General features: G+C 42.7%; 1 protein-coding gene across 1 annotated transcript in view; it reads left to right on the forward strand.

The window, feature by feature from the left end:
* Positions 1-23,194, forward strand: part of LOC127646433 (potassium voltage-gated channel subfamily H member 7-like) — a 107,034-nt gene that overhangs the window by 39,535 nt on the left and 44,305 nt on the right. The window contains exons 4-6 of the mRNA XM_052130089.1: positions 16,839-17,294; positions 19,981-20,001; positions 21,707-21,921. Coding sequence (XP_051986049.1) covers positions 16,839-17,294; positions 19,981-20,001; positions 21,707-21,921 — 692 coding nt within the window. The remainder of the gene's footprint in view (positions 1-16,838; positions 17,295-19,980; positions 20,002-21,706; positions 21,922-23,194) is intronic.

Consider the following 23,194-nt stretch of genomic DNA (forward strand, 5'->3'; position numbering starts at 1 on the left):
TTTCGTCCCGTATTTAACTCCACAGTCCCCTTCTTAGCGTGCACGTTCCCTGTTATTAGTTTCACCTGCACCCGCCCCCTCTGGCTCTCGCGCTCGCTCACATTCATCAGAGTATTAGTTTCACCTGCACTCGTCCTAATCACTAGATTATTAGTCTCACCTGCACTGTTCGTTTTCCCCTATTTATACGCTGCCCTTTCGTCTCACTCTTGTTGGTTATTGTTTAGTTTACCCCTTCGCATTGCCAGCTCTAGTGTTCCCCTAGTATCCCCTGTCTTTTCCTCTCGCTTGTCAGAGCCTTTGATATACTCTGATTCCCGGCTTCGACCTAACGCTCCCCTAGACTACTCTTCTGTGGATTTGCCCCTTTTGATAGTTACTGATTTCCCGGCTTCGACCTTACGCACCGCTTGACTACGCTTCTCTGGATTTGCCCTTTGTACTGTTGGCTGCTTTTTTCAATAAAGCAGTTTTACCCTGACATTGTGACTGTCTCAACTTGTGTTCGTTACATAATAACCAACCCTACAGAACAGTCACAATGGATCCCCCGGTGGATTTTCACAGCTCACTAGAGCGGATTTTCACGGCACGTTCTGCGCGAGGATCTACGTTTAGGAGGCATGACCGAGCGCTCGCGGCCCAGGGGCAGCAGGTACGTACTATTTCCAATTCATTTCACCCTGTTCCGCCTGTGTCTGTCCCTGAGCCCGTTGATGCTCTCAACGCATCCGCGAGCGGCGTAAGCTTTCCACCCCCGGAGAGGTTTGATGGCTCTTTGGACGCTTGCCAAGGGTTTTTTATGCAGGGCAGCGGTTTTAGAACTTTAAACCGTGCCCTTAACATTATGGACCCAGCGGCCCAACTCTTGGTTTTGCGTCAGGGGAGTCAACCCTTGGAGGCTTATGTGGTTGACTTTTGTGCCCTGGCTAACCAGGTGAACTTTGATGAGGTGGCTCTGAAAGACATTTTTCAATGTGGACTGAATGAGCCAACCTCATCGTTCATGCCTGGTGGTCGCTGCTCCCTCAACCTGACTCAATTTATTGACCTCGCCCTACTGTTCGCTGGTTCCTCATTTACTGTGGGGGAAGCAGACACTGAATCAGAGTTCCACGCCACGGCCCCAGTCTCAAAGCCTGCCACGGCCCCAGTCTCAAAGCCTGCCACGGCCCCAGTCTCAAAGCCTGCCACGGCCCCAGTCTCGAAGCCTGCCACGGCCCCAGTCTCGAAGCGTGCCACGGCCCCAGTCTCGAGGCCTACCAAGGCCAGTGAGCCAGCGCCCACGCCTGCCATGGTCAGCGAGCCAGCGGCTGTAACCTCGACCGTCCCCATGGCCACGCTCCCTGTTGGCCGAAGGAGAAAGAGAAGGAAGAGGGCACCTTCTCCCCAGTCTCATCTTGTGCTCAAGACCACAGAGGTTCCCTCAGAGTCTTTCATGGCTCTAGCGGCCTCTGCTCCGCCCTCAGAGTCTTCCACGGCTCTGCCGGCCTCTGCTCTGCCCTCAGAGTCTTCCACGGCTCTGCCGAGCTCTGTTCCGCCCTCAGAGTCTTCCACGGCTCTGCCGGCCTCTGCTCTGCCCTCAGAGTCTTCCACGGCTCTGCCGGCCCCTGTTTCGCCCTCAGAGTCTTCCACGGCTCTGTGGGGCTCTGCTCCGCCCTCAGAGTCATCTATGACTCTGCCAGCCTCTGCTCGCCCCTCAGAGTCCTCAAGGGCTCCGCCTCTCGAGCCTCCCAGGGCCCCGCCTCTCGAGCCTCCCAGGGCCCCTCCTCTCGAGCCTCCCAGGGCTCTGCTTCTCAAGTCTCTCGAGCCTCCCAGGGCTCTACCCCTCGAGCCTCCCAGGGCCCCGCCTCTCGAGCCTCCCAGGGCTCCTCCTCTCGAGCCTCCCAGGGCTCTGCCTCTCAAGTCTCTCGAGCCTCCCAGGGCTCTGCCCCTCGAGCCTCCCAGGGCCTCGCCTCTCAAGCCTCCCAGGGCTCCGCCTCTCAAGCCTCTCGAGCCTCTCAGGGCTCCGCCTCTCAAGCCTCCTAGGGCTCCTCCTCCTCTCGAGCCTCCCAGGGCTCCGCCTCTCAAGCCTCTCGAGCCTCTCAGGGCTCCGTCTCTCGAGTCTTTCAGGGCTCCTCCCCCTCTCAAGCCTCTCAGGGCTTCGTCTCTCAAGTCTTTCAGGGCTCCTTCTCCTCTCAAGCCTCTCAGGGCTTCATCTCTTGAGTCTTTCAGGGCTCCTCCTCCTCTCGAGCCTCTCAGGGCTACGTCCCTCGAGTCTTTCAGGGCTCCTCCCCCTCTCAAGCCTCCCAGGGCTTTGTCTCTCGAGTCTTTCAGGGCTCCTCCTCCTCTCAAGCCTCTCAGGGCTTCGTCTCTCGAGTCTTTCAGGGCTCCTCCTCCTCTCGAGCCTCTCAGGGCTCCGTCTCTCGAGTCTTCCAGGGCTCCTCCTCCTCTCGAGCCTCTCAGGGCTCCGTCTCTCGAGTCTTCCAGGGCTCCTCCTCCTCTCAAGCCTCTCAGGGCTCTGTCTCTCGAGTCTTCCAGGGCTCCTCCTCCTCTCGAGCCTCTCAGGGCTCCGTCTCTCGAGTCTTCCAGGGCTCCTCCTCCTCCCGAGCCTCTCAAGGCTCCATCTCTCGAGTCTTTCATGGCTCCCCCTCTCAAGTCTCTCGAGCCTCCCAGGGCTCCGCCCCTCAAATCACTCGAGTCTTCCAGGGCTCCGCTCCTCAAGTCACTTGAGTCTTCCAGGGCTCCACCTCCAGAGCCTCTCGAGTCTTCCCCGGCCTTTCTCCCCGAGCCTCCTACGGCTCCGCCTCCCGAGCCTCCTACGGCTCCCCCTCCAGAGCTTCCTACGGCTCCACCTCCCGAGCCTCCTACGGCTCTGCTCCCAGAGACTCCAGAGCTTTCTAGGGCTCTGCCTCTCGAGCCTCCTACGGCTCCGCCTCTCGAGCCTCCTACGGCTCCCCCTCCAGAGCCTCCTACAGCTCCACCTCCCGAGCCTCCTACGGCTCTGCTCCCAGAGACTCCAGTGCTTTCTAGGGCTCCGCCTCTCGAGCCTCCTACGGCTCCGCCTCCAGAGCCTCCTACGGCTCTGCTCCCAGGGACTCCAAAGCCTTCTAGAGCTCCGCCTCCCGAGCCTCCTACGGCTCTACCCCCAGAGACGACAGAGCCTGCCAGGTCTTCGCCTCAGAAACCTCCCACGGCGCCACCTCCCTTGGCTCCGCCTCCAGAGCCTTCCAGGTCTTCGCCCCTAAAGCCTCCTTCGGCTCCACCTCCAGAGCCTTCCAGACCTCCGCCTCTAGAGTCTCCCACGGCGCCACCGTCATTGGCTCCACCTCCTGAGCCTTCCAGGCCCCCGCCTCTAGAGCCTCCTACAGTGCCGCTTCCATCGGCTCCGCCGCCAGAGCCTTCCAGGTCTCTGCCTCTAGAGCCTCCTGCGGCACCACCTCCCTCTGCCCTGTCTCTTGGGCCTCCTATGGCACCGCCTCCTGAGCCCCCCGAGCCTTCCTCGGCACTGCCTCCTCAGTCTCTCAGTGCCCCGCCTGCCGAGTCTCCCATGGCTCCGCCTTCCAGGACTCCGTCTCCCAAGTCCTCCACAGCCCTGCCTTTCACGGCTCCGCCCCCGGAAACCCTTCCTCACTTGGTTCTGCCAGCTCCCCCAGTAACCGTTCCTCTTCCCGGACTTCCTGACCCTCTTCCTGTCCTGTGGCCTTTTCCCTGGCCTCCTGACCCTCTTCCTGTCCTGTGGCCTGTTCCCTGGCCTCCTGACCCTGTCCGGTGGCCTCCTGACCCTGTCCTGGCCCTGTTGCCTCATCCCTGGCCTCCTGACCCTATTCCTGTCCCGTGGCCACCTCCCAGGTCTCCTAGTCTAGTCCCTGTCCTGTGGTCACCTTCCAGGCCCCCGGACCCAGTCCCTGTCCTACAGTTGCCTTCCAGGCCCCCTGACCCAGTCTCTGCCCTATGGCTGCCCCCCAGATCTCCCGGCCACCCGCCTTTCCGCTATGTTCCCCCAGACCTTGCCTTGAACTTCCCATTGACCCCGTGGACTGTTTCATTTCCCTTTGTGCCCTCGTGGACCTTCTTATTGCCCCTCGTTGCCCCCTTGGACTGCCTGTCTGCCCCTCGTTGCCCTCTTGGACTTCCTGCCTACCCTCTGTGCCCCTTGGACTGCCCTCATTTTGTTTTGGGGTTTTTGTGGGTTTTCCGTTCTGGGGTTTTGTTCGTTGGGATCGTCTGGTATCCGATCCCTTGAGGGGGGGCTATGTAACATTCACCTTGTCCCGTTTTGCCCTTACCTCTTCTTTGCCCATTTCATCCCGTATTTAACTCCACAGTCCCCTTGTTAGCGTGCACGTTCCCTGTTATTAGTTTCACCTGCACCCGCCCCCTCTGGCTCTCGCGCTCGCTCACATTCATCAGAGTATTAGTTTCACCCGCACTCGTTCTAATCACTAGATTATTAGTCTCACCTGCACTGTTCGTTTTCCCCTATTTATACGCTGCCCTTTCGTCTCACTCTTGTTGGTTATTGTTTAGTTTACCCCTTCGCTTTGCCAGCTCTAGTGTTCCCCTAGTATCCCCTGTCTTTTCCTCTCGCTTGTCTCGCCCCTTTGATATACTCTGATACCCCGGCTTCGACCTAACTCTCCCCTGGACTACTCTTCTGTGGATTTGCCCCTTTTGATATTTACTGATTTCCCGGCTTCGACCTTACGCTCCGCTTGACTACGCTTCTCTGGATTTGCCCTTTGTACTGTTGCCTGCTTTTTTCAATAAAGCAGTTTTACCCCGACATTGTGACTGTCTCAACTTGTGTTCGTTACAAAATGGATAGTTCACCAATAACATATACTTTTTTATTGAACATCAAGAATTTAGGTTCAATTCATAATACTGAATAGAGGAAAGTGTATATTTTAGGTGATGTCACTGCTCATAAATATATTGTACAACATACATTTTATGTAAAAAAGCACAACATTTCATTATACACTCAATGAGCAGTTTGTTAGGAACACTGTGGTCCTAATAAAGATGTGGTCTTCTACTGTTGTAGCTCATCCGGCTCAAGGTTCGATGTGTTGTGCATACTACAATTGTACAGAACGGTTATCTGAGTTACCGTAGCCTTTCTATCAGCTCGAACCAGTCCAGCCATTCTCCGTTGACCTTCCTTATCAACAAGGCATTTCTGTCCACAGAACTGCTTCTGACTAGATGTTTTTTTGTTTTTGGCACCATTCTGCATGAAAATCCCAGGAGATCAGAAATGACAGAAATACTCATATCAGCCCATCTGGCACCAACAATCATGCCACGATTAAAATCACTACAGTCACATTTTTCCCCATTCTGATGGTTGATGTGAACATTAACTGAAGCTGCTGACCCGTATCTGCATGATTCTATGCATTGCACTGCTGCCACGTGATTGGCTGATTTGATAATAACATGAATATGTAGGTGTACAAGTGTTCCTAATAAAGAGCTCAGTGAGTATGTATGACATAATTTAAAACTGCATGTAAAATAATTAAAATAGTTTGAAGAATGAAGCATATAATGTCATGCTGCAGGAAACTGCTGACACTTTGAAATGTCATGTCAACTACTCAAACATAACAGAAAAAGTCATGAGCTTTTCTTGGACACCAATAATATTTTGTAGGGAGTCAAGAGGCATCAAAAAACTCCCCTAAGCCAAGTTTTCTGGTGTTACCCAGTAATGTAATTTTTGATTAAGCTGGTCTCAAATGTCCACAGATAATTTAGCCATATTTTCTATATGTTTGATATCAAGCTCAGGTAATGAAATATGTGCTAAGTCCTGAGGCTGTCTTGACTTCCATAGGAGATTGACAGAGAGTGGGATCTATGTCTCCTTTCATCTCTTCTCTGAATTTCATTGATGGTGATATCCCAGTTTTCCCTCCATCAGAGACATTTCTTCTTGTTTAACATTCAGGTGGTTCTTGTTAAAGATTCATGGCACGGGTGAGAACATGTGGCTGCAGAGGGATTGCAATAGAGACTCCATCAATATAACCTTGTTTGAAGGCTACTCTCGTGCTGTGAATTGCACAATAAACTAATTTAAGGGTACACCATAATACAGTTAGAATCTAACTAGATGATGACAAAAACAAAAAAGATTCTTTCTTTATAAATATGTAATATGTGTGTTTATCCAGTTGAGTTCATAGGTTTGCGTGCACCTTACAGAATCTGCAAGATGTTTATAATTTAAAAAAATAAGACGGATCATAAAAATTGCAATTGACTTTTTGTATCTTTTGTAATAGTTGTGCATGAGTCCCTGCACTGTCCTGAGCAGTGAAACTGCCCACTGTTCTTATGGAAAATCCTCCATGTACTACACATTCTTAAATTTTACAGCATCTTCTTCCAAACAGTGGTGTTATCTGATATTGAAATCCAGCTTTTGATCCTTAGGACATTCAAGTGACTAAAACACAACTATTATAAAAGGTACATACATTCATTGATGCTCATGAAGGCAACAACCAATATTAAGAACCAGAGTAATGCAGGGGCCTGGGTAGCTCAGCGAGTATTGCTGCTGACTACAACCCCTGGAGTCGCGAGTTTGAATCCAGGGTGTGCTGAGTGACTCCAGCCAGGTCTCCTAAGTTAAGTATAGGTGCAAGTGGGTTGGCGAAAGCATGTGCAAAGTAGAGGGCTGGGTCAAGTGCAATTTAATTTGTGAGGTTTTTCTCTGGTTATTGCACCATCTGCTTCCTATTATATATTACATTCTGTTATGACAAGCAGGTGGAGGCGGACGGGGAGTGAGGATCTATAAGCGGGTTTATTGAACAATAGTGAAAACACGACAAACAGGAACAAATGAAACATCCACGGGGGGAAAACTGAAACTAAAACATGAAAACATCGAAGGTACATGGACTGGATGAACACGGCAGGATGAACACGGTAAGACAGGCAACAGAGCAAACATCAGAACAGTCAGAACAATGAACGACCAGGGAATGGAGGAACAGCGGGGTTTAAATACACAGAGACATGATGATAACGAACGACAATCAGGTGAGAACAATGACACGGTGATGAAGGTCGGGAATCATGGTGACGGCGACACGGAAAACACAGGGCAGACAACCAGGGATTGTAACACATTCCCTATCAAGCAAGGTCGATATAAATGAAGACAGCCTTTTCATAAGAATTTGGTAGTGTAAATGGGCTATATGTAATGCATTAGAATAATAGAAATATGGACCATTTGTTTCTTAATATCTTTTGGGCAATAACAACATCCTTGATGCAAGCTCTTTTCTGTTCTTTCTGCCACCGTTCCAGTGATATGGTGTGTAGCTGTAAAATACTACAGAGGATGTTTGTGTTTCCTCCTGCCTCCGGACCACGATGTATGTGTTTTTTATCGGCTTGTCTTACCTGCGTTCTTGACCATGTTACAAAGCTTGATGCTTTGCTGCTCTCCCATTGTTCATTGCTTTGTAATATGTATTTTATATATGTTTCTCTGTGTAACAAATCCCTTAGTTCCAGGGAAGGGTGAAGCTGGAGACGGTGTTCTGCATTCCAATAAACAGTTCTTTATTTGCAAGTTAATCTTGTTGTTTTTCAGCAACACACTATGCACACACATACACAGGCGGTTCAAGCACGACTCTCTCTCTCTCTCTAATCTGCCACCATCTCCTCTCATTTTATTTCCATCACAACCCACTGGTAACACAAACAGGTTTTCAACACAGGAATAAATCCTTAATCACTTAGCTTTCCCGGACCTCACTCTCCACAGATCGGCACTCGATCACACAACGCCTCCTCATACCCCCACTGCCCGACTCAGTCCGGGGGACCATCCGCCCTGCTTCCATCTGTAACAAAAAATGGAGAGAGAAGTCAGGAGTGCAGCTTTCACTTGTGTAAACACCTGTTGGCATGGCTCCGTTCACCGGAGTGGTTCTTGTGTTCCCATTTTAGTGAGATCATTCAGCGGGCTGGTGGCATTCGGATATTTAGGTACAAACCTACGATAATAGCCAGCCAGCCAGCCCCAGGAACTGTCTCACATCCTTTTTGGTCTTGGGTCTTGGACAAGCCACGATAGTTGCTGTTTTATCAATTTTGGGACACACTTGTCCTTGACCCCAGTGGAAACCCAGATACCGTACTTCCACCCATCCAATTGCACACTTCCTCGGATTCGCTGTGATTCCTGCCCATCTCAGCGATCTCAGGATAGCCCTCAGATGCTGGATATGCCGCTGCCAATCATTGCTATAAATAAAAAAATTATCCAGGTAGGCAACGGCATATGCAGTGTGTGGGTGGAGAATTTTGTTCAGGGTCATTGAAACATAGCCGGGGCTCCAAACAAACAGAACGGAAGGGAAACGAATTGGTGTAAGCCAAACGGAGTGGAAAAGGCATTTTTTTCTCGGAACATGGGAGTCAAGGAGATCTGCTAATAACCCTTCATTAAATCCAGTATCGAATAAAAGTTAGCCGTACCTAACCGATCGAGCAGTTCATCAGTGCGAGGCATTGGTACACGTTGAATCTAGACACCGCGTTAACTTTTATGAAGATCACACAAAACCGGACTGTCCCGTCGGACTTCGGTACCAAAACCACCAGGCTGGCCCAGTCACTTTGGGACTCCTCAATCACACCCATATCGAGCATGGCCATGAGTTCTTCCCTTACCACTTTATTTTTGTGTGTTCTGGTAACAGATAGTTTAGTTTATTTATTTATAAAGCTCTATTACATACCTGCAAGCTAGTCGCTTTTCAGTAAATTCGCTGTTTTGAATCAAAATGGATTGAAATTTGCAAGCACAATAAACCTCACAAGAATCAGAAATGGGCTTATTTCCCTTAGACTGGAGTGAGACCATAGACATAGCTCAATAAATCGTTGGGTGTAGTGCGTTGACTCTTATGACCAATCAGAATCAAGATAACGACATCATCTTCTTTTCCATGGATCAAGACATCTATTCGCGGTACTACAATTCTGAGGTAAGTCTGCTGCCAATGATGTAATGCTTTTTAACTAACTTAACCTTAGTTAACTTGTTGCTACAATAACGTTAACTTGCCAAAACAAGTTACTTTGTCGGTTAGTAAGTTAAGTGTGTCGTGAAACATTTTACCCCATCAGACATTTTCCAACCTGTTGGTAAGCTTGTTAGCACACAACCTAACTTCAGTGTATTACAATGTCAGTTCAGAATGAATCGGAATACTTTTGCTGAGTTTAAGGCTAACTCCCACTGCATTCGTATTTCTATCTGATTTTAACATCTATCTTTGTCAAAAGTTCCAAGGGAAATAAAAAGAACACTTAATGAAACGAGACCCATTGTGTTTTAATGAGTCATCGTGTTGACCATGGTTACTTGTTAACATGATCAGTGTTGTTTGCTAATGTATTCAATTTAGATATGTAAAAGTAGTGAAGACTTTTTTCTTCAGTTTTATGTTTCAATGTCGTGAAACAAGAATTTGTTTTTGTCATATATCATGTAATTAGAACAGGAGTAGTTGTCATGTGGGGCAGAGGACATTTGTAGTATTTTCCAATCGGCAAGCATGCTGGAGTCTTTGCTTTAAACTGAAACACCGGCTCTGGCGGATAATTTAAAGTTGACAGATGCATTTGGGGTCAGCCTTAACAAACTTTTATAATGATGAAAATGCAGCCCTGAAGCCAGCTGATATGTTTTCAAATCCCAAATTATGACAATTGGATTATATTGATAAAAATGTAACAATTCTGTGGTGGCTGGCTCCAGAAAAGAAATTATAGCAATCTCATTTCTAATAAGTACTGAGAACACTTTCTTTGAGCACATGGTGTCTGTAGGTCCTTTGACATATTCTTTTATGCTTTTTCAATTGAGATGATGCTAAGTGAATCCTATTACTTACCTTTCTGAAGTCTTGAGCTACAATTATTATGTATTCCTTGTGTGCATTTTTATACATTAAACCATAACTTCATGTTATTTTCCTCACAGGGCAGTCAAAAACGTGTCCATAAACTGCTTGAAAAACAACTGCAAGTTTTCACAAACTTCCTTGCCTGCTTTGTTCTCTCTGACCACCTGAACCCAATACCCAAAGCTCTAGCTACTCTGGACTTTGATGGCAAACTGCTACCTGTGAAAGAGATGTATGTGGGACGGGATGCTGATTGATTCAGAGTGGCACATCCACAACACCCTGTGAGCAAATTGTTAATTTGGAGCCTCTGCTGGGTTTGTATGATTATATGTACAGCAGTGTATGTGTGCTTCTTGTTGTTACATGTGCCAAATACCTTCAGAAACAGCTTCCTGTGTAGAGCAAGGCCCTGCAGTGTTTTTCTGCCTTGGATCCAGTTGTGAGAGGGCACTCTCAGACTGGGTTTGAACTGAAGAAGCTCACACATATGATGAATCACATGCTGCCACCTGATGCTGACACTCACCTGGAGATTCTTCAGTATAGTGTGGACCAGACCCTGCCCACTTTCAAAGAGGGAGATGAAGTTGAGACATGGTGGGTCTCTGTCTTTGAAACAGGAAAATATCCAGGCCTGTGCCAAGCTGTAAAAGTTGCCAAGTCCATCTTCCATGATCCCTTGGTGGAATCGCCTTTTAATCTGATGGGCGACATCATAGACCCCAGAAGCACCAGCATGAACATTGCTACATTTAGTGCCATACAGACTGTGAAATACACTTTGCAGTCCAGGAAGCAGAGTGCCATAGATATGTTCAGTAGGGATGATGTTAAGTTTGGGGCAGTAGACAGGAGGCTGTGCAGCAACATCAATTCGGAAGAAACAATAGACACACAAAAACAAAAAACAAAAAAGACAAAAAAAGTTGCTCAGAGTCTGAAAAAGGAGGATGGAGTTTGACTGCCAGCCATCTACAAGTGCTGCAGAGAAAAGGCTTGAAGCTGAAGAGGAAGAAAATGTGGCAAGAAATAGGCACATTGCTAAGCAGCGAAAAAGGGCACTTGAAAGACTTGTGCAAGCCAAAAGACTGAAGAAATAAATAATTACATTTTTGACCAGCAAGTTGTGGCTGGTGTGCCAAAAAGTTTAATTGAAGTCGTGTCAATAAATGTTTTTTACTTGAAGCAGATGTTGTCTTTTCCCTTTATTTTCTTGTCAGAGTGCACCAGAAGGTTTCGTTTACATGTTAAAATCACAAACATTTTCTTATTGGGGAGGATGCCCCTAGACCTCCCTACAGGGATTTAATTAGTAAAAATGTCACCTTTTTCATCTCTTGTGAGTTTGCAGGTCTGACTATTAAAACAACAGACTGTTGACCAATGTGGTGTACAATAAATAAAGTAAATAATATAAAACCCAAAGAGAAAGACAAATAAACAATAACAAAATAAACCACAAAAAAATACAAAGGAAAATCAAATGTTAACAGAAAAGAAAAAACAAAAATGTACAAGTCATCAAAACTCCATTTATCCAAATGCTAGAGAAAAAAGGTGCTCATTCAGCCGAAATTTTTAAATATTTAAAGTTTGAGCTAATCTTATGTGGAGCAGTAATTCATTTAAATTCTTTGGGGCATCTATTGCAAATGCACAGTAACCCTTTAGCTTCAGCCTAGACCTGTCAGAACCATCTGGTCAGGAGACTTTATGTATGTGCAGGAGTTCCAACAAATAAGAGAGTGCTAACCCATTCAGAGATTTAAAAACAAATATAAGAATCTTAAAATCGATTCTGTATTGGATTGGCAGCCAACACAAAGAAGATAAAATAGGGGAAATATGCTTGCGCTTACGAGAGCCCATCAGAAGCCTAGCAGCGGCATTCTGTACTAATTGCAGCCAAGATAATGATGATTGGCTAACACAACATATAAAAAGTTACAGTATTCTAGCCTTACCGAGACAAAGCATGAATTGCCTTCTCAAAATCACTAAAAGAAAGAAATGGCTTCACCTTTGCCAATAATTGTAAATTAAAAAAAAACCTGATTTGACAACTGAGTTAATCTGTTTGGCAAATTTCAGAAAGTTGTCAAACAGAACACTTAGTTTTTTCAACACCTATTTACAAAACGGAGCCAGTTTACCTATTTTCAAAAAGTTAGGGACATCAGATCCCCCAAACCAAACAATATCCTTTTTACTTTCTTTTAGATTTAAAAAATTTACTGACATCCAGGCTATAATGTCATTTAAACAATTCAATAGGGAATCTAGAGCACTCTTATCATCTTTTCTCAGGAGCATATAGATTTGTGTGTCATCTGCAGAGCAGTGAAAAGAAATACCATGCTTATTAAAAATAGACCCTTAGGGCAGCATATATAGCAAAAACAAGATAGGGCCAAGGATGGACCCTTGTGGAACCCGGCTAGTAAGAGTGGCTGAAGAAGAAAAAAACCTGACCAATATTGACTGAAAAACTTCTATTTGACAAAAAAGACTTAAACCACTTAAGAACAGTACCTCCACAATGCAGGAGATAAGAATCCCGTGATCTATAGTATCAAATACTGCACTAAGGTCTAAAAGCTTAAGGATCACAGAGTATCCTGAATCAATTAATAAAAAGATGTCATTAAGTACTTCTAACAAATCTGATTCTGTACTATGGTGAGCTTTAAATCCCCACTAGAAAGCCTCAACATTTTTGGTCCAAGAAACTTGGCTAAGAGTGACTTTCTCTTGGACCTTGGAAAGATATGGCAATTTAGAAATCAGTCTAAAGTTTGCTAAAACCATTTGATCCATATTTGTTTTTTTTAAGAAGAGGCTGCACTACAGCATGTTTAAGATATAGTGGCAGTGATCTTGTTTCAAGACTACTATTAATAAAAGCCAGGATAATAGACCCAATAATGTCAAAAACTGTTTGAAAAGCCCAGATGGTATCACATCATAGGGACAAATAGTAGGCTTAATCCAGCCTACAATTTCGGCCATAAAAAGGATAGAAACAGGTTCAAATAGAAAAACAACAGGACATATAAAAGGGGCCGATATGTCATAAGTAAAATGCACAATATGTGATCTAATTTAAACAATCTTATTTACAAAATGTTCACAGTTATCAAAAGACACATCAGTGCATGAATTATTAGTTGGATTGATCACAGAGTTAATAGTACTAAATAAAACTCGAGGCTTGTGACAATTTTTGGTAATCAAATCAGAAAATTATTGTTTTCTAGCCTCTTTCACCGAATCCTGATGAACAGACAATGACTCTCCTAAAATGTCAAATGACACCTGGAGTTTATCTCTCTTCCATTTTTGCTCCGCTCTTCTGGAACCCTGCCTAAGGCCACGAGTGGCCTCATTTAGCCAACAATGTGGCTTAAGTTTATCATTATTTAACCCTTAAAGGAGCAACAGAGTTCAAAATAGAAGAACAAGAGGAATTAAACAATTTGAGCAGAGCCTCCACATCCAGGTGAGATGGGGGACTTTCAAGAGTAGAGGTAGTAGGAGCACTACAAAATAAATGTTCAAAGTGCTCAATAGCAACAGAATTTAAATTACGAACGAGGCGAGCAGAGACGCAAGATTTCTTTTTTTCCATAAATAATATCAAAAATTATTGACTTACGGTCAGAAAAAGTTACATAATTTTTTTCTACGATGTAATTTTCTACAATGCTTTCTCCGATGAGGGATGCAAGGCAAAGACATGAAGATGTAACAGGAAGATGGTTAACACCTGGTCCACTCAGCGCAAACTTGAGCTGCTCTTCCACACTTTTTTTATTTCAAGAAGCGTTTGCCGATCATAAACCAACAGAACTGATGAATTTTGTAAAAAAAAAATACATAAAGACAAGATGAAAAGAAACAAACCAGATAATCGACGGCTCGCATAAACAACATAAATGATGTGCCCTGATCATTTCGGATCTCTTTCAAGATCCCAACTCTCGAGATCATTTTATATATTATAATATATCATATTTATATTATAGTTATGAAATGTTGCACAGGAGCACTGCATCAGGGTATCGCATTGCATAATCCACCAAGACTAATACAAAGAGATGCCCCTGTGCCAAATGCTCGACTAATAAAAATGGGCCATGAGACAGTTCAGTGACTTATCTTACCCTAAATGTCCCGCCATCAGATTATAATGAGTCACCTGGAAAACCATTTCCTGATGGCTTTTCGGCATTTACAACTGTGTTGTATTTTCTTTTGTTTGGGCATCCTGCCTCACCCTATACAACCAGTCTTAAATAATTGAAAAATAGGGGTAGGAGAGCGCAACACTGGGCTTAAGATGTTGACCATCAATGGCATGCCTGAGAGTCTCTTCTCTTGTTTTGTCTTGTCTTGCGGAGCCCTCGCTTCCCACTGGGTTTCCCTGGCATGGAGCTGACATTGACTGGCCAGGCACCACCTCCCCAGCCAGTACTGCACAAATCCCACATCAAATTATACTATTGCACGACCCAGCCGCATACATTTTCCTCAATAATGACTGAAATGCTGGCCAATTCGTACCCAAGATCAGCAGATGGGTGAGGCGGGGACTAACCGCCACCTCTATTCTATGTTTTTGTCACGGGAATTGAACAGTAACAGGCACTAAAGGGTATACTTGTAAATCCCCATGCACACATCTCACCTTCACCTGGCATGCTGTACCCAAAGCCTCACCTTGAACCAAGCTTTGGTGAATCGAAGTCTGATTACAACCCAAATCCATCAAGGCTTGGTATGTACCCCCTTGGATACTCACTAGTATGCAGTATGTCCCTGCTCGATCGGGGGTGGCTTGTGATGCTTTGGGGATCCGGCCCCACACCCATCACCGGGCATTGATCCTGAATGTGTCTCGGTTCCCTGCAGCGCCAGAACAATGGCCCAGACCTTACTTATATATATATACTTATATATAGACCTTACTTATATATATATATATATATATTTGTTGATCTACTGACACACAAATCATGGTTTTAAATGTGATTGATAGCTCATTAATATCATCTGCTGGTGGAATCCCCAAACTGCAAATCCAAGAACTGATTTCAGACTTTGTGCCGAGAGTAAATGTGCTTCTCAGACGTCTTAACAGAATTACCTGTTTCTCAGGAAAATAGTAAATTGGGCTTTGCATCACTTCATTAACATACAATTCACCCAGGGGCCTGGGTTACTCAGCGAGTAAAGATGCTGACTACCACCCCTGGAGTTGTGAGTTCGAATCCAGGGCATGCTAAGTGACTCCAGCCAGGTCTCCTAAGCAACCAAATTGGGCCGGTTGTTCGGGAGGGTAGAGTTACATTGGGATAACCTCCTCGTGGTTGCTATATTGTGGTTCTCACTCTCGGTGGGGCACGTGGTGAGTTGTGCATGGATGCCGCGGAGAATAGCGTAAAGCCTCCACATGCGCTATGTCTCTACCATAACGTGCTCAACAAGCTCGAGGAGGCAACTGAGATTCATCCTCCACCACCCGGATTCACTATGCCACCACGAGGACTAAGGGTGCATGGGGAATTGGTCATTCCAACTTGGGGAGAAAAGGGGAGGAAATAAAACATACAATAAACCCACAGTTTGGGTGCATAGACCCACTTATAGAAGAAACACTCCCACCCACACCTACTTGCGCTTTGCACTGGCACAAAAATTGCGATTTAAATTTGACATTTTATAAGACATAGCACAAGAAAATAGAGTCCTGGATCTTTTATCTCTTATATTTGTAGAAATTCTGAAAGGGATGTGTAAACTTATGAGGCAAAATGGGGATGCAAACTAATTCACTCAACTGTATATACTGTATATTATGTATAGGTCCTATATTGAGAGAGAGAGAGAGAGAGAGAGAGAGAGAGAGAGAGAGAGAGAGAGAGAGAGAGAGAGAGAGCAAGATTCCTAATTACATAGAGGATATGAAATGTTTACAATACATCTATGTTATGTTAAAAAATACGTCTATGACTTGTTCAACAAAAAACAAAAAAATTACATTGTTGAGTGGCTGGATATTAGTTCAATTAGGTATGTATTTAGTTAAGTAGGTTAGTTAACATCAACTTAGTACCTGTTGTAGATTTATTTATTTTTTTACTGCAAAAGAGGAGAATTATGAGAAGATTAGGATCTTCAATAATTTCCTCAGTATCTCTGTTTTAAGCTGGAAAGAAATGTAAACGTCCTAGGCCTTTTTAATAAACCATGAGCAGAACAAATTAAATCAGAATTGTTAGTTAAACAATTAATACTTAAATTGTCCCATTTCATTGTATTGGCTAATTGACCTAAGAACCTTTTTACTAACGATTTACACACAAATTTATTCTCCTTGTGCTTCATGAATAATGGCCTCTGTGTGTATTTCTTACTATATTAAAATACTTTTTTATCCCAGTTTAATGTTTTTAAGTAAGCTTGTAAGTAAGCTTCAATCATACATGTTAGTTGATATTCCTGAAAAGTGTCAATATTGCTCTGTTTGATTGTACGGTAGGACATTTGAGCTTCATATTCGTGGGTATTTGCATGTAAAGTGTGGTTCAGTCAAACATACCATTTTGTACAAAAGCATACAATATTGACATATTGGCAGCATCTGGAACATAAACCCTTTTACCTTTTTAACGTTTAAGATTTCATTGGTGTTTAAAAAAGTGGACGTTTCAGAACAATTGAGAGCACATACACAAATCAGAAAATTTGTCAAACACTTCCTATCTACCAGAGCATCTAACTGGTTTAGAAAAAAAAGAGTTGTTAGCTTTATTTGCCATTTTATACAGGATACTGAAATAATGCTTCTTTTTCAATACCTCCCCAACTCTGTTCCTTCCCTCTCTCTCTTTTTTTTTGCAGAAAAAGGACGTTTCTTCCGTTTTTGTCTGCCTGCACCACTGAGCATGCTGGGAGTGAGTAAACAGTCTCTCCCTCAGGAGGACCCGGATGAGGTGACCATCCATTCGGCTGATCAGAATGAGAAACACTCATCCTGCTCGTCATCTCTCTCTCTTTCCCTCTCTCCACGTGAACTCCACCCCCCCACCGGTGAGAGCTGTAGCCCCTCCTATGGAAACGACATGCGGGCTCTGATTGGTCAGAGTTATTTGGGGTCGTGCTCACCAATATCCGGGCCACAGGATCACTCATCTCCCAGGGTTCCCTGGGAACGGGTGGACACTCAGGAGCCTTTGGGCACTGCTTCCGGTAGGGCATCGCGGGCCAGTATGTGCACTATTAGGAGAGCGTCATCTACACAAGATTTAGAAGGACTCAGCACGCAGAGGATGTACCGTAATCGCCATGCTAGCGAAGGTATACACACACCAATATTCCTAAACAGGTATATGCATTTAGAAAGCAACTGCCACTGTAAGTAACATAAAATGATTTCATTTCCATTGCCTTTGACTCACCAGTTATAAGAAATAAGAATTGAAAACAAACGGTTCCTTCCATTGTGTTAATGGGTCAATGTTGTAAAAAATGACCCAAAGGAGAAGAATTCGGTGCAGTTTCTAAAGACAATAGTAGGGTTAAAATAATTGGGTAATAATTACTTAAATAAGCCTTAATACAAAGAGGGTACTAGGTGAATAGGTTAAGGTTTCCCATTCCTTTTAACAACATAAAAATTTACCTCATGAAAATTTGCAAAATGTTACTATAAAAATATAAGGGGGCTGTACCTATTATGAAATATGTGATTTTCTATTTGCTAAAGGACCAAAATGCTACTTTAAAAAAATGGCCTTTACAGTAAAAAATAAGTTACCCAAAGTTAATGTAACTGACAAAGGTGATATAACATCACAACAATTAAATTCTGTTTATTATTTTGGATGTTTTCTAAGATATTTGTAGATAATTCTCTCATATTACCGAATTACAAATGGTAAACTGAAATTTCATTCTGATTGATATTATATTTTAAAACACTGAAACTCAAAGGTAAGGTGACATTGTTTTTTTGTTGGGAAATATTTTTATGAAAAATAAAAAAATACTAAAATATCTTGCTTGCTTGTAAGTATTCAATCCCCACACATTAATATTTGGTCAAGCCACCTTTTGCTGCAATAACTGCTTTAAGTCTTTTGGGGTACATATGTACAGGCTTTGCACACAGTGACGAAGTGATTTTGGCCCATTCTTCTCGGCAGATTTGCTCCAGGTTGTTCAGGTTGGTTGGGTGATGCTTGTGTATTGCAATTTTTAAATAGTGCCACAGATTTGGATTGGATAGGATTGAGATCAGGACTTTGATTGGGCCACTGTAGGACATTTATATTTTTTTCTTGAGCCACTCTAATGTTGCTTTGGCTTTGTGTTTGGGATCATTGTTATGCTGAAATGTGAATTTCCTCCCAAGATTAAGTTTTTTAGCAGACTGAAGCAGGATCTCTTGTAGTATTTTCTATATTTTGCTCCATCCATTCTTCCTTCAATTCTAACAAGATGCCCAGTCCCTGCTGATGAGAAGAATCCCCACAGCATGATGCTGCCAATACCATACTTCACTGTAGGGATGGTGTGTCTTGAGGCATAGGAAGTGTTAGGTTTGCGCCACACATAGCACTTCGAGTTTTGGCCAAAAAGCTCTATCTTGGTCTCATCTGACCACAAATCCTTCTACCACATCTTAGCTGGGTCTCTCACATGCTTTCTGGCAAACTCCAGATGTGCTTTCAGATGGTTCTTTTTGAGTAACGGCTTTTTTCTTGCCACCCTCCAATACAGGCCAGTGTTATGCAGTGCTCTTGATTTGGTGGACTGGTGCACCATTACTCCACTCCCAGCCACTGAACTCTGTAGCTCCATCGAAGTGATTGTTGTCCTCTCTGTGGCTTCTCTCACAAGTCTCCTTTTTGTTAGAATGTTGAGTTTTAGGGATGGCCTTTTCTTGGCAGTGCTTGGGTGGTGTGGTGCAGCTCCAACTGTGCTATCACTGGGATATCCAAACATTTGGATATTATTTTGCATTTGTATTACTTTATCTCTAACTTCTGTGGAATGCTTTTTGGTCTTAATTTTCCTTCAGATTCACAACCTGACCAATGATCATTCAATATTGGATTTTTTATCCAGAAAATGTGATTAAAACTTTAATGATTCAAAGGTGGGTGCCAATGGTAAAGTAATTGTGTCCTCGTTAGGGTAATTTCTTTCATCAGTGTAACCTGACATGTAAATATCATTGCACCATTTGTAATTCAGTAATATGAGATAATTGGTCAGAGGTCTAAATATTTTTGCAAGGCACTGTATGTATGTATATATATATATATATATATATATATATATATATATATATATATATATATATATATATATATATATATACATACATACAGTGTATGTATATATATATATATATATATATATATATATATATATACATACATGCTTTTATGTTTTTTATATTGCATAAAAAACATAAAAGTCAATTACTATCTTTTCTTAGTTATGGTCAAATTTACAATTTAATTAAAATCTGCATAAAAGTGGTACAACACATTCTAAAATTATTTATAAATACTTAACAACTAAAAGAATATATAAAAAAAATCCTTGTTTATTTTTTAGAATTGTAATAATGAGACAATAGTATTTATTTATTTATTGCTTAACAGAAGAAGAAATTAATTTGGGGGAAATGTGCTTACTATGCAAAAAAACATTTAATGGTCCTAATCATGGGTTTTACTTCCATATAATTTCTTATTTACTTATTTTGTTATTGGGGTAAATTATGACCATGACATATTCTTGACAGGTTTTGTAAGAATTACATGGGTACAAAATTGTCAGATTGTCAGGTGCTATTATTCTTTTGGGGACATTTACAGAACATTTTGCCCCCGCAAGGATATTAAATCTGAAATGCACACAGCTCTCACATAATATATTCATATCACTGATGTTGTTGGCTGCCTTTCACTGTCTCCTGTAATATTTCTTTCCTTTTACCCTGTCCACCGGTGCTCTAATGCTCTCTCAGATAATGGCCGTAGTATTAAAGGTAACAGAGCTGATAATCAGCACATGCCTGCCTGTCTGCCTGTCTGAAGCATGCTCAGGCTTATACTGAATGCTTCAGAAACATGCACCAAAATACCTAGAATGCTCTAACACATCAAATTACCTTCAAAGAACATTCTGAATAATAGGTGTGTGTGTGTGTGTGTGTGTGTGTGTGTGTGTGTGTGTGTGTGTGTGTGTGTGTGTGTGTGTGTGTGTGTGTGTTTGTGTATGTGTGTGTGACAGAGGAGAAAAGATTTGCATGTGTAATGACTTATTTACGTGATGTGGAACTGCATGGGACAGAGAACTGCTGTAACGTACTGTTTGTTTGCAATATTTAAGTGAATACTCCAAGAACAAAGAATGAGCTTTAGCAGCTTCTACTCTCTCAATCCCGCTTTTTATTCCTCCTCTCCCAGTCTCTTTCTTCCTCTCTTTTTTTTTTCCAGCCCTCGAGTTAAGGTTCATATATTCTGCAGGAGAACTAATAGTTTATATCCTTGCATTCTTGTTGTAAATCTTTTCGATATACAAGACGGTGAGCACCATTTCAGTTCAGTGACCTGTTTACATCAGTGTAGTTCTTAAGATGATACTAGATTCTCTCCTGACCTTTGATCTTTTTTCTTTTCAAAAGTTAAATCATTCTCTACTCCCCCTCCCCCTCTCTTTCGCTTTTTCCTCATTGGCTAGTGTCACGCTCTTGGATGGCTGGGGGTATGGCTAGAGCTTCTCTTTTTTGTCTGTTTAACCATCTAAAAGCATGTCTTGTCGTCTGTACGTCTGCTGTTTTTGTATCTTATGTTTGCAATTGGGATTTTGTTGTTTTTGTTGTGATCTTAAAGAAATGCATATTCTTAATGGAATATTTCACCCAAATATATCTATCATCCTCATGTCGTTCCAAAAATGTATGATTTTGTTTCTTCCGTGGTACAGCAAAGAAGTTATTTAGCAGAATGTCTAAAAGAAAAGAGCTCTTTTCATACAACAAAATAACTGGGTACTGGGGGACCAAAAAGCACCATAAAATTACTATAAAATTAGTCATATGACTCTATCATCTCTAGATTCTAAGTTTTCTGAATTCATACAAAATCTTAGTTTGTGGAACAGAGCAAAAGGTAAATTGTTATTGGCTAAATATCTCCCACCCTTCCATTGTCCTCAAATCTTATTCACGCTCCTGTATGTTTAGCATTGTGTTTAAAGACTCGTTATGTGAGGTTTGACTTAATGATGTCAAACCACACTGATTTTCATGTGAACTGTCAGTAAAGTCAAACATGCTGAGAAGTGCCTTGATTTAAGTTTAATGAGATTTGAAAGCTGTGACCGAGGTGAAGATTTTCAACAAATAACAATTTTGACATAAACATAAAGTGCACAAGGCGTATTTACTAGTTTGTAATGCATTTTTTTAACAGACTCAATCCTTAATATGAAAAAGAGTGCTCCGATATGATCATAAAAATGAAAAAGAACACAATATTCTCTTATATGTTCTATGGAAGAAGAACGTAATGATGGTTTGGAACAATGTGAGGGTGCGTAAACAAGACTTTTCATTTTTGGATGAACTTGCTCATCAAAAGTCATCAGTTTTGATGTCACTACAAAAGCAACTGCTGCTAGACCTGCTGCTGATGTTTTAATATCAAGAGAGAATGTCACCATACTTATTGTGTGAGTGTGTGTTTCAGGTCCATTTAATCAGATCAAGTCCAGCCTGTTGGGATCCACATCTGACTCGAACCTCACTAAGTACAGCACCATCAACAAAATCCCCCTCATCACTCTTAATTTCTCAGAGACAAACAATGACAAGCGAGCGTCCTCTCCTCATTCCTCAGAGAAAACCATAATCGCACCAAAGGTCAAAGATCGCACACATAATGTCACAGAAAAGGTCACACAGGTAAGCAAAGGATGTTAATTATAAATGTAAACATGTAACCACAATGTAAACATGCAAAATCCAAAGTACCCAAAGTACCCAAAAAGTGGTTTCACAAAAGACTAATGTGAAAAAGTTTGAATAATTATGGAGAGAAGAGGCCCTAGACTGCGTTCCATCTGCACTATATTTTAATTGTTTGTCTAAATACACTTGCACCAAACAGACGTCTATATTTTCAGCAAACCGCACAATAAGCACTGTATTTTTATGATTTTTAAGGACAATTTTTCAACTTTTGACATGCAGCCCAGCTGATCAATGTCAGTTTTCAAACAATGGACCAATCAAATGAATCTAGATGCAGGTTAAGCATTTTGACCTGAGTTTATTGAGTGTGTACATTAGCACCAGTGTATGGGAGTTAATGTGCCTATAAACGCACCATCTGTTCAATTCCGTTCCGCTCCATCTAACTGATTTTAATGCAAAAATTAGGCCTATGTAATTGCCCCCAACACACTCACACTAATTGTGAGTTCACTAAGAATGAATATATAAACTATAAAAATGCTGTTTATTTACATGCACAGTCTTTGCTGTTTTAGCGCCCAATTCACTGAAGGAATTATTCAGATCAGGCAATAGGACAAACATGTCTTCAAAATCTGTGCTGAAAGCAATTTGCATGGCTCAATTCCGATCTTGCAGGCCAGTTCTGAGTGCTATATAGCAAACGATGTAGCAGACCACCACAATCGGACACACTCTGCCAGGACTGGACAGCATCGCATCACTACTTTGTTCAAGACTTCAGAATCATCTCTTTAAAATGCAGAAAGTGTGCTTGACCACACTGCACATCTAGATATATGCCAGGGTGTAACCCACTTCCCCACTGTTTGAACATTATTTGATGAATTACTACTGCTATGATCGATAGAAAATGTACACGAACACCTCTGTCTGCTTTCCTTGGACAGTAATGCATGATGTAAATTGTGCCAGGCAAATAGAACCAAGTTTTTGAATGAAGCTCAATCTATAACGAGCCTCATTTACATAGAATGGAGGCATTTTTGTGCAAAAAGAAACAACAATAACTTAATTTAAATGCTCAGAAGCGCTGTTTTATCACTGATTGTGCCTGCTTAAATTAGATTGCAGTTGTTTAGCTGATTACACGCAGGTGTTTTGCGCTGAAATATCATGCAAAAAATTGCCGCAACTGTTAAGTGAATTCACCCCCTCTTGTACACACAGACACAAAATCAAAAAAGATTTTAGGTAAGCT

Source organism: Xyrauchen texanus, chromosome 7, assembly GCF_025860055.1.
Source record: "Xyrauchen texanus isolate HMW12.3.18 chromosome 7, RBS_HiC_50CHRs, whole genome shotgun sequence".
In the NCBI taxonomy this organism is placed as follows: Eukaryota; Metazoa; Chordata; class Actinopteri; order Cypriniformes; family Catostomidae; genus Xyrauchen; species Xyrauchen texanus.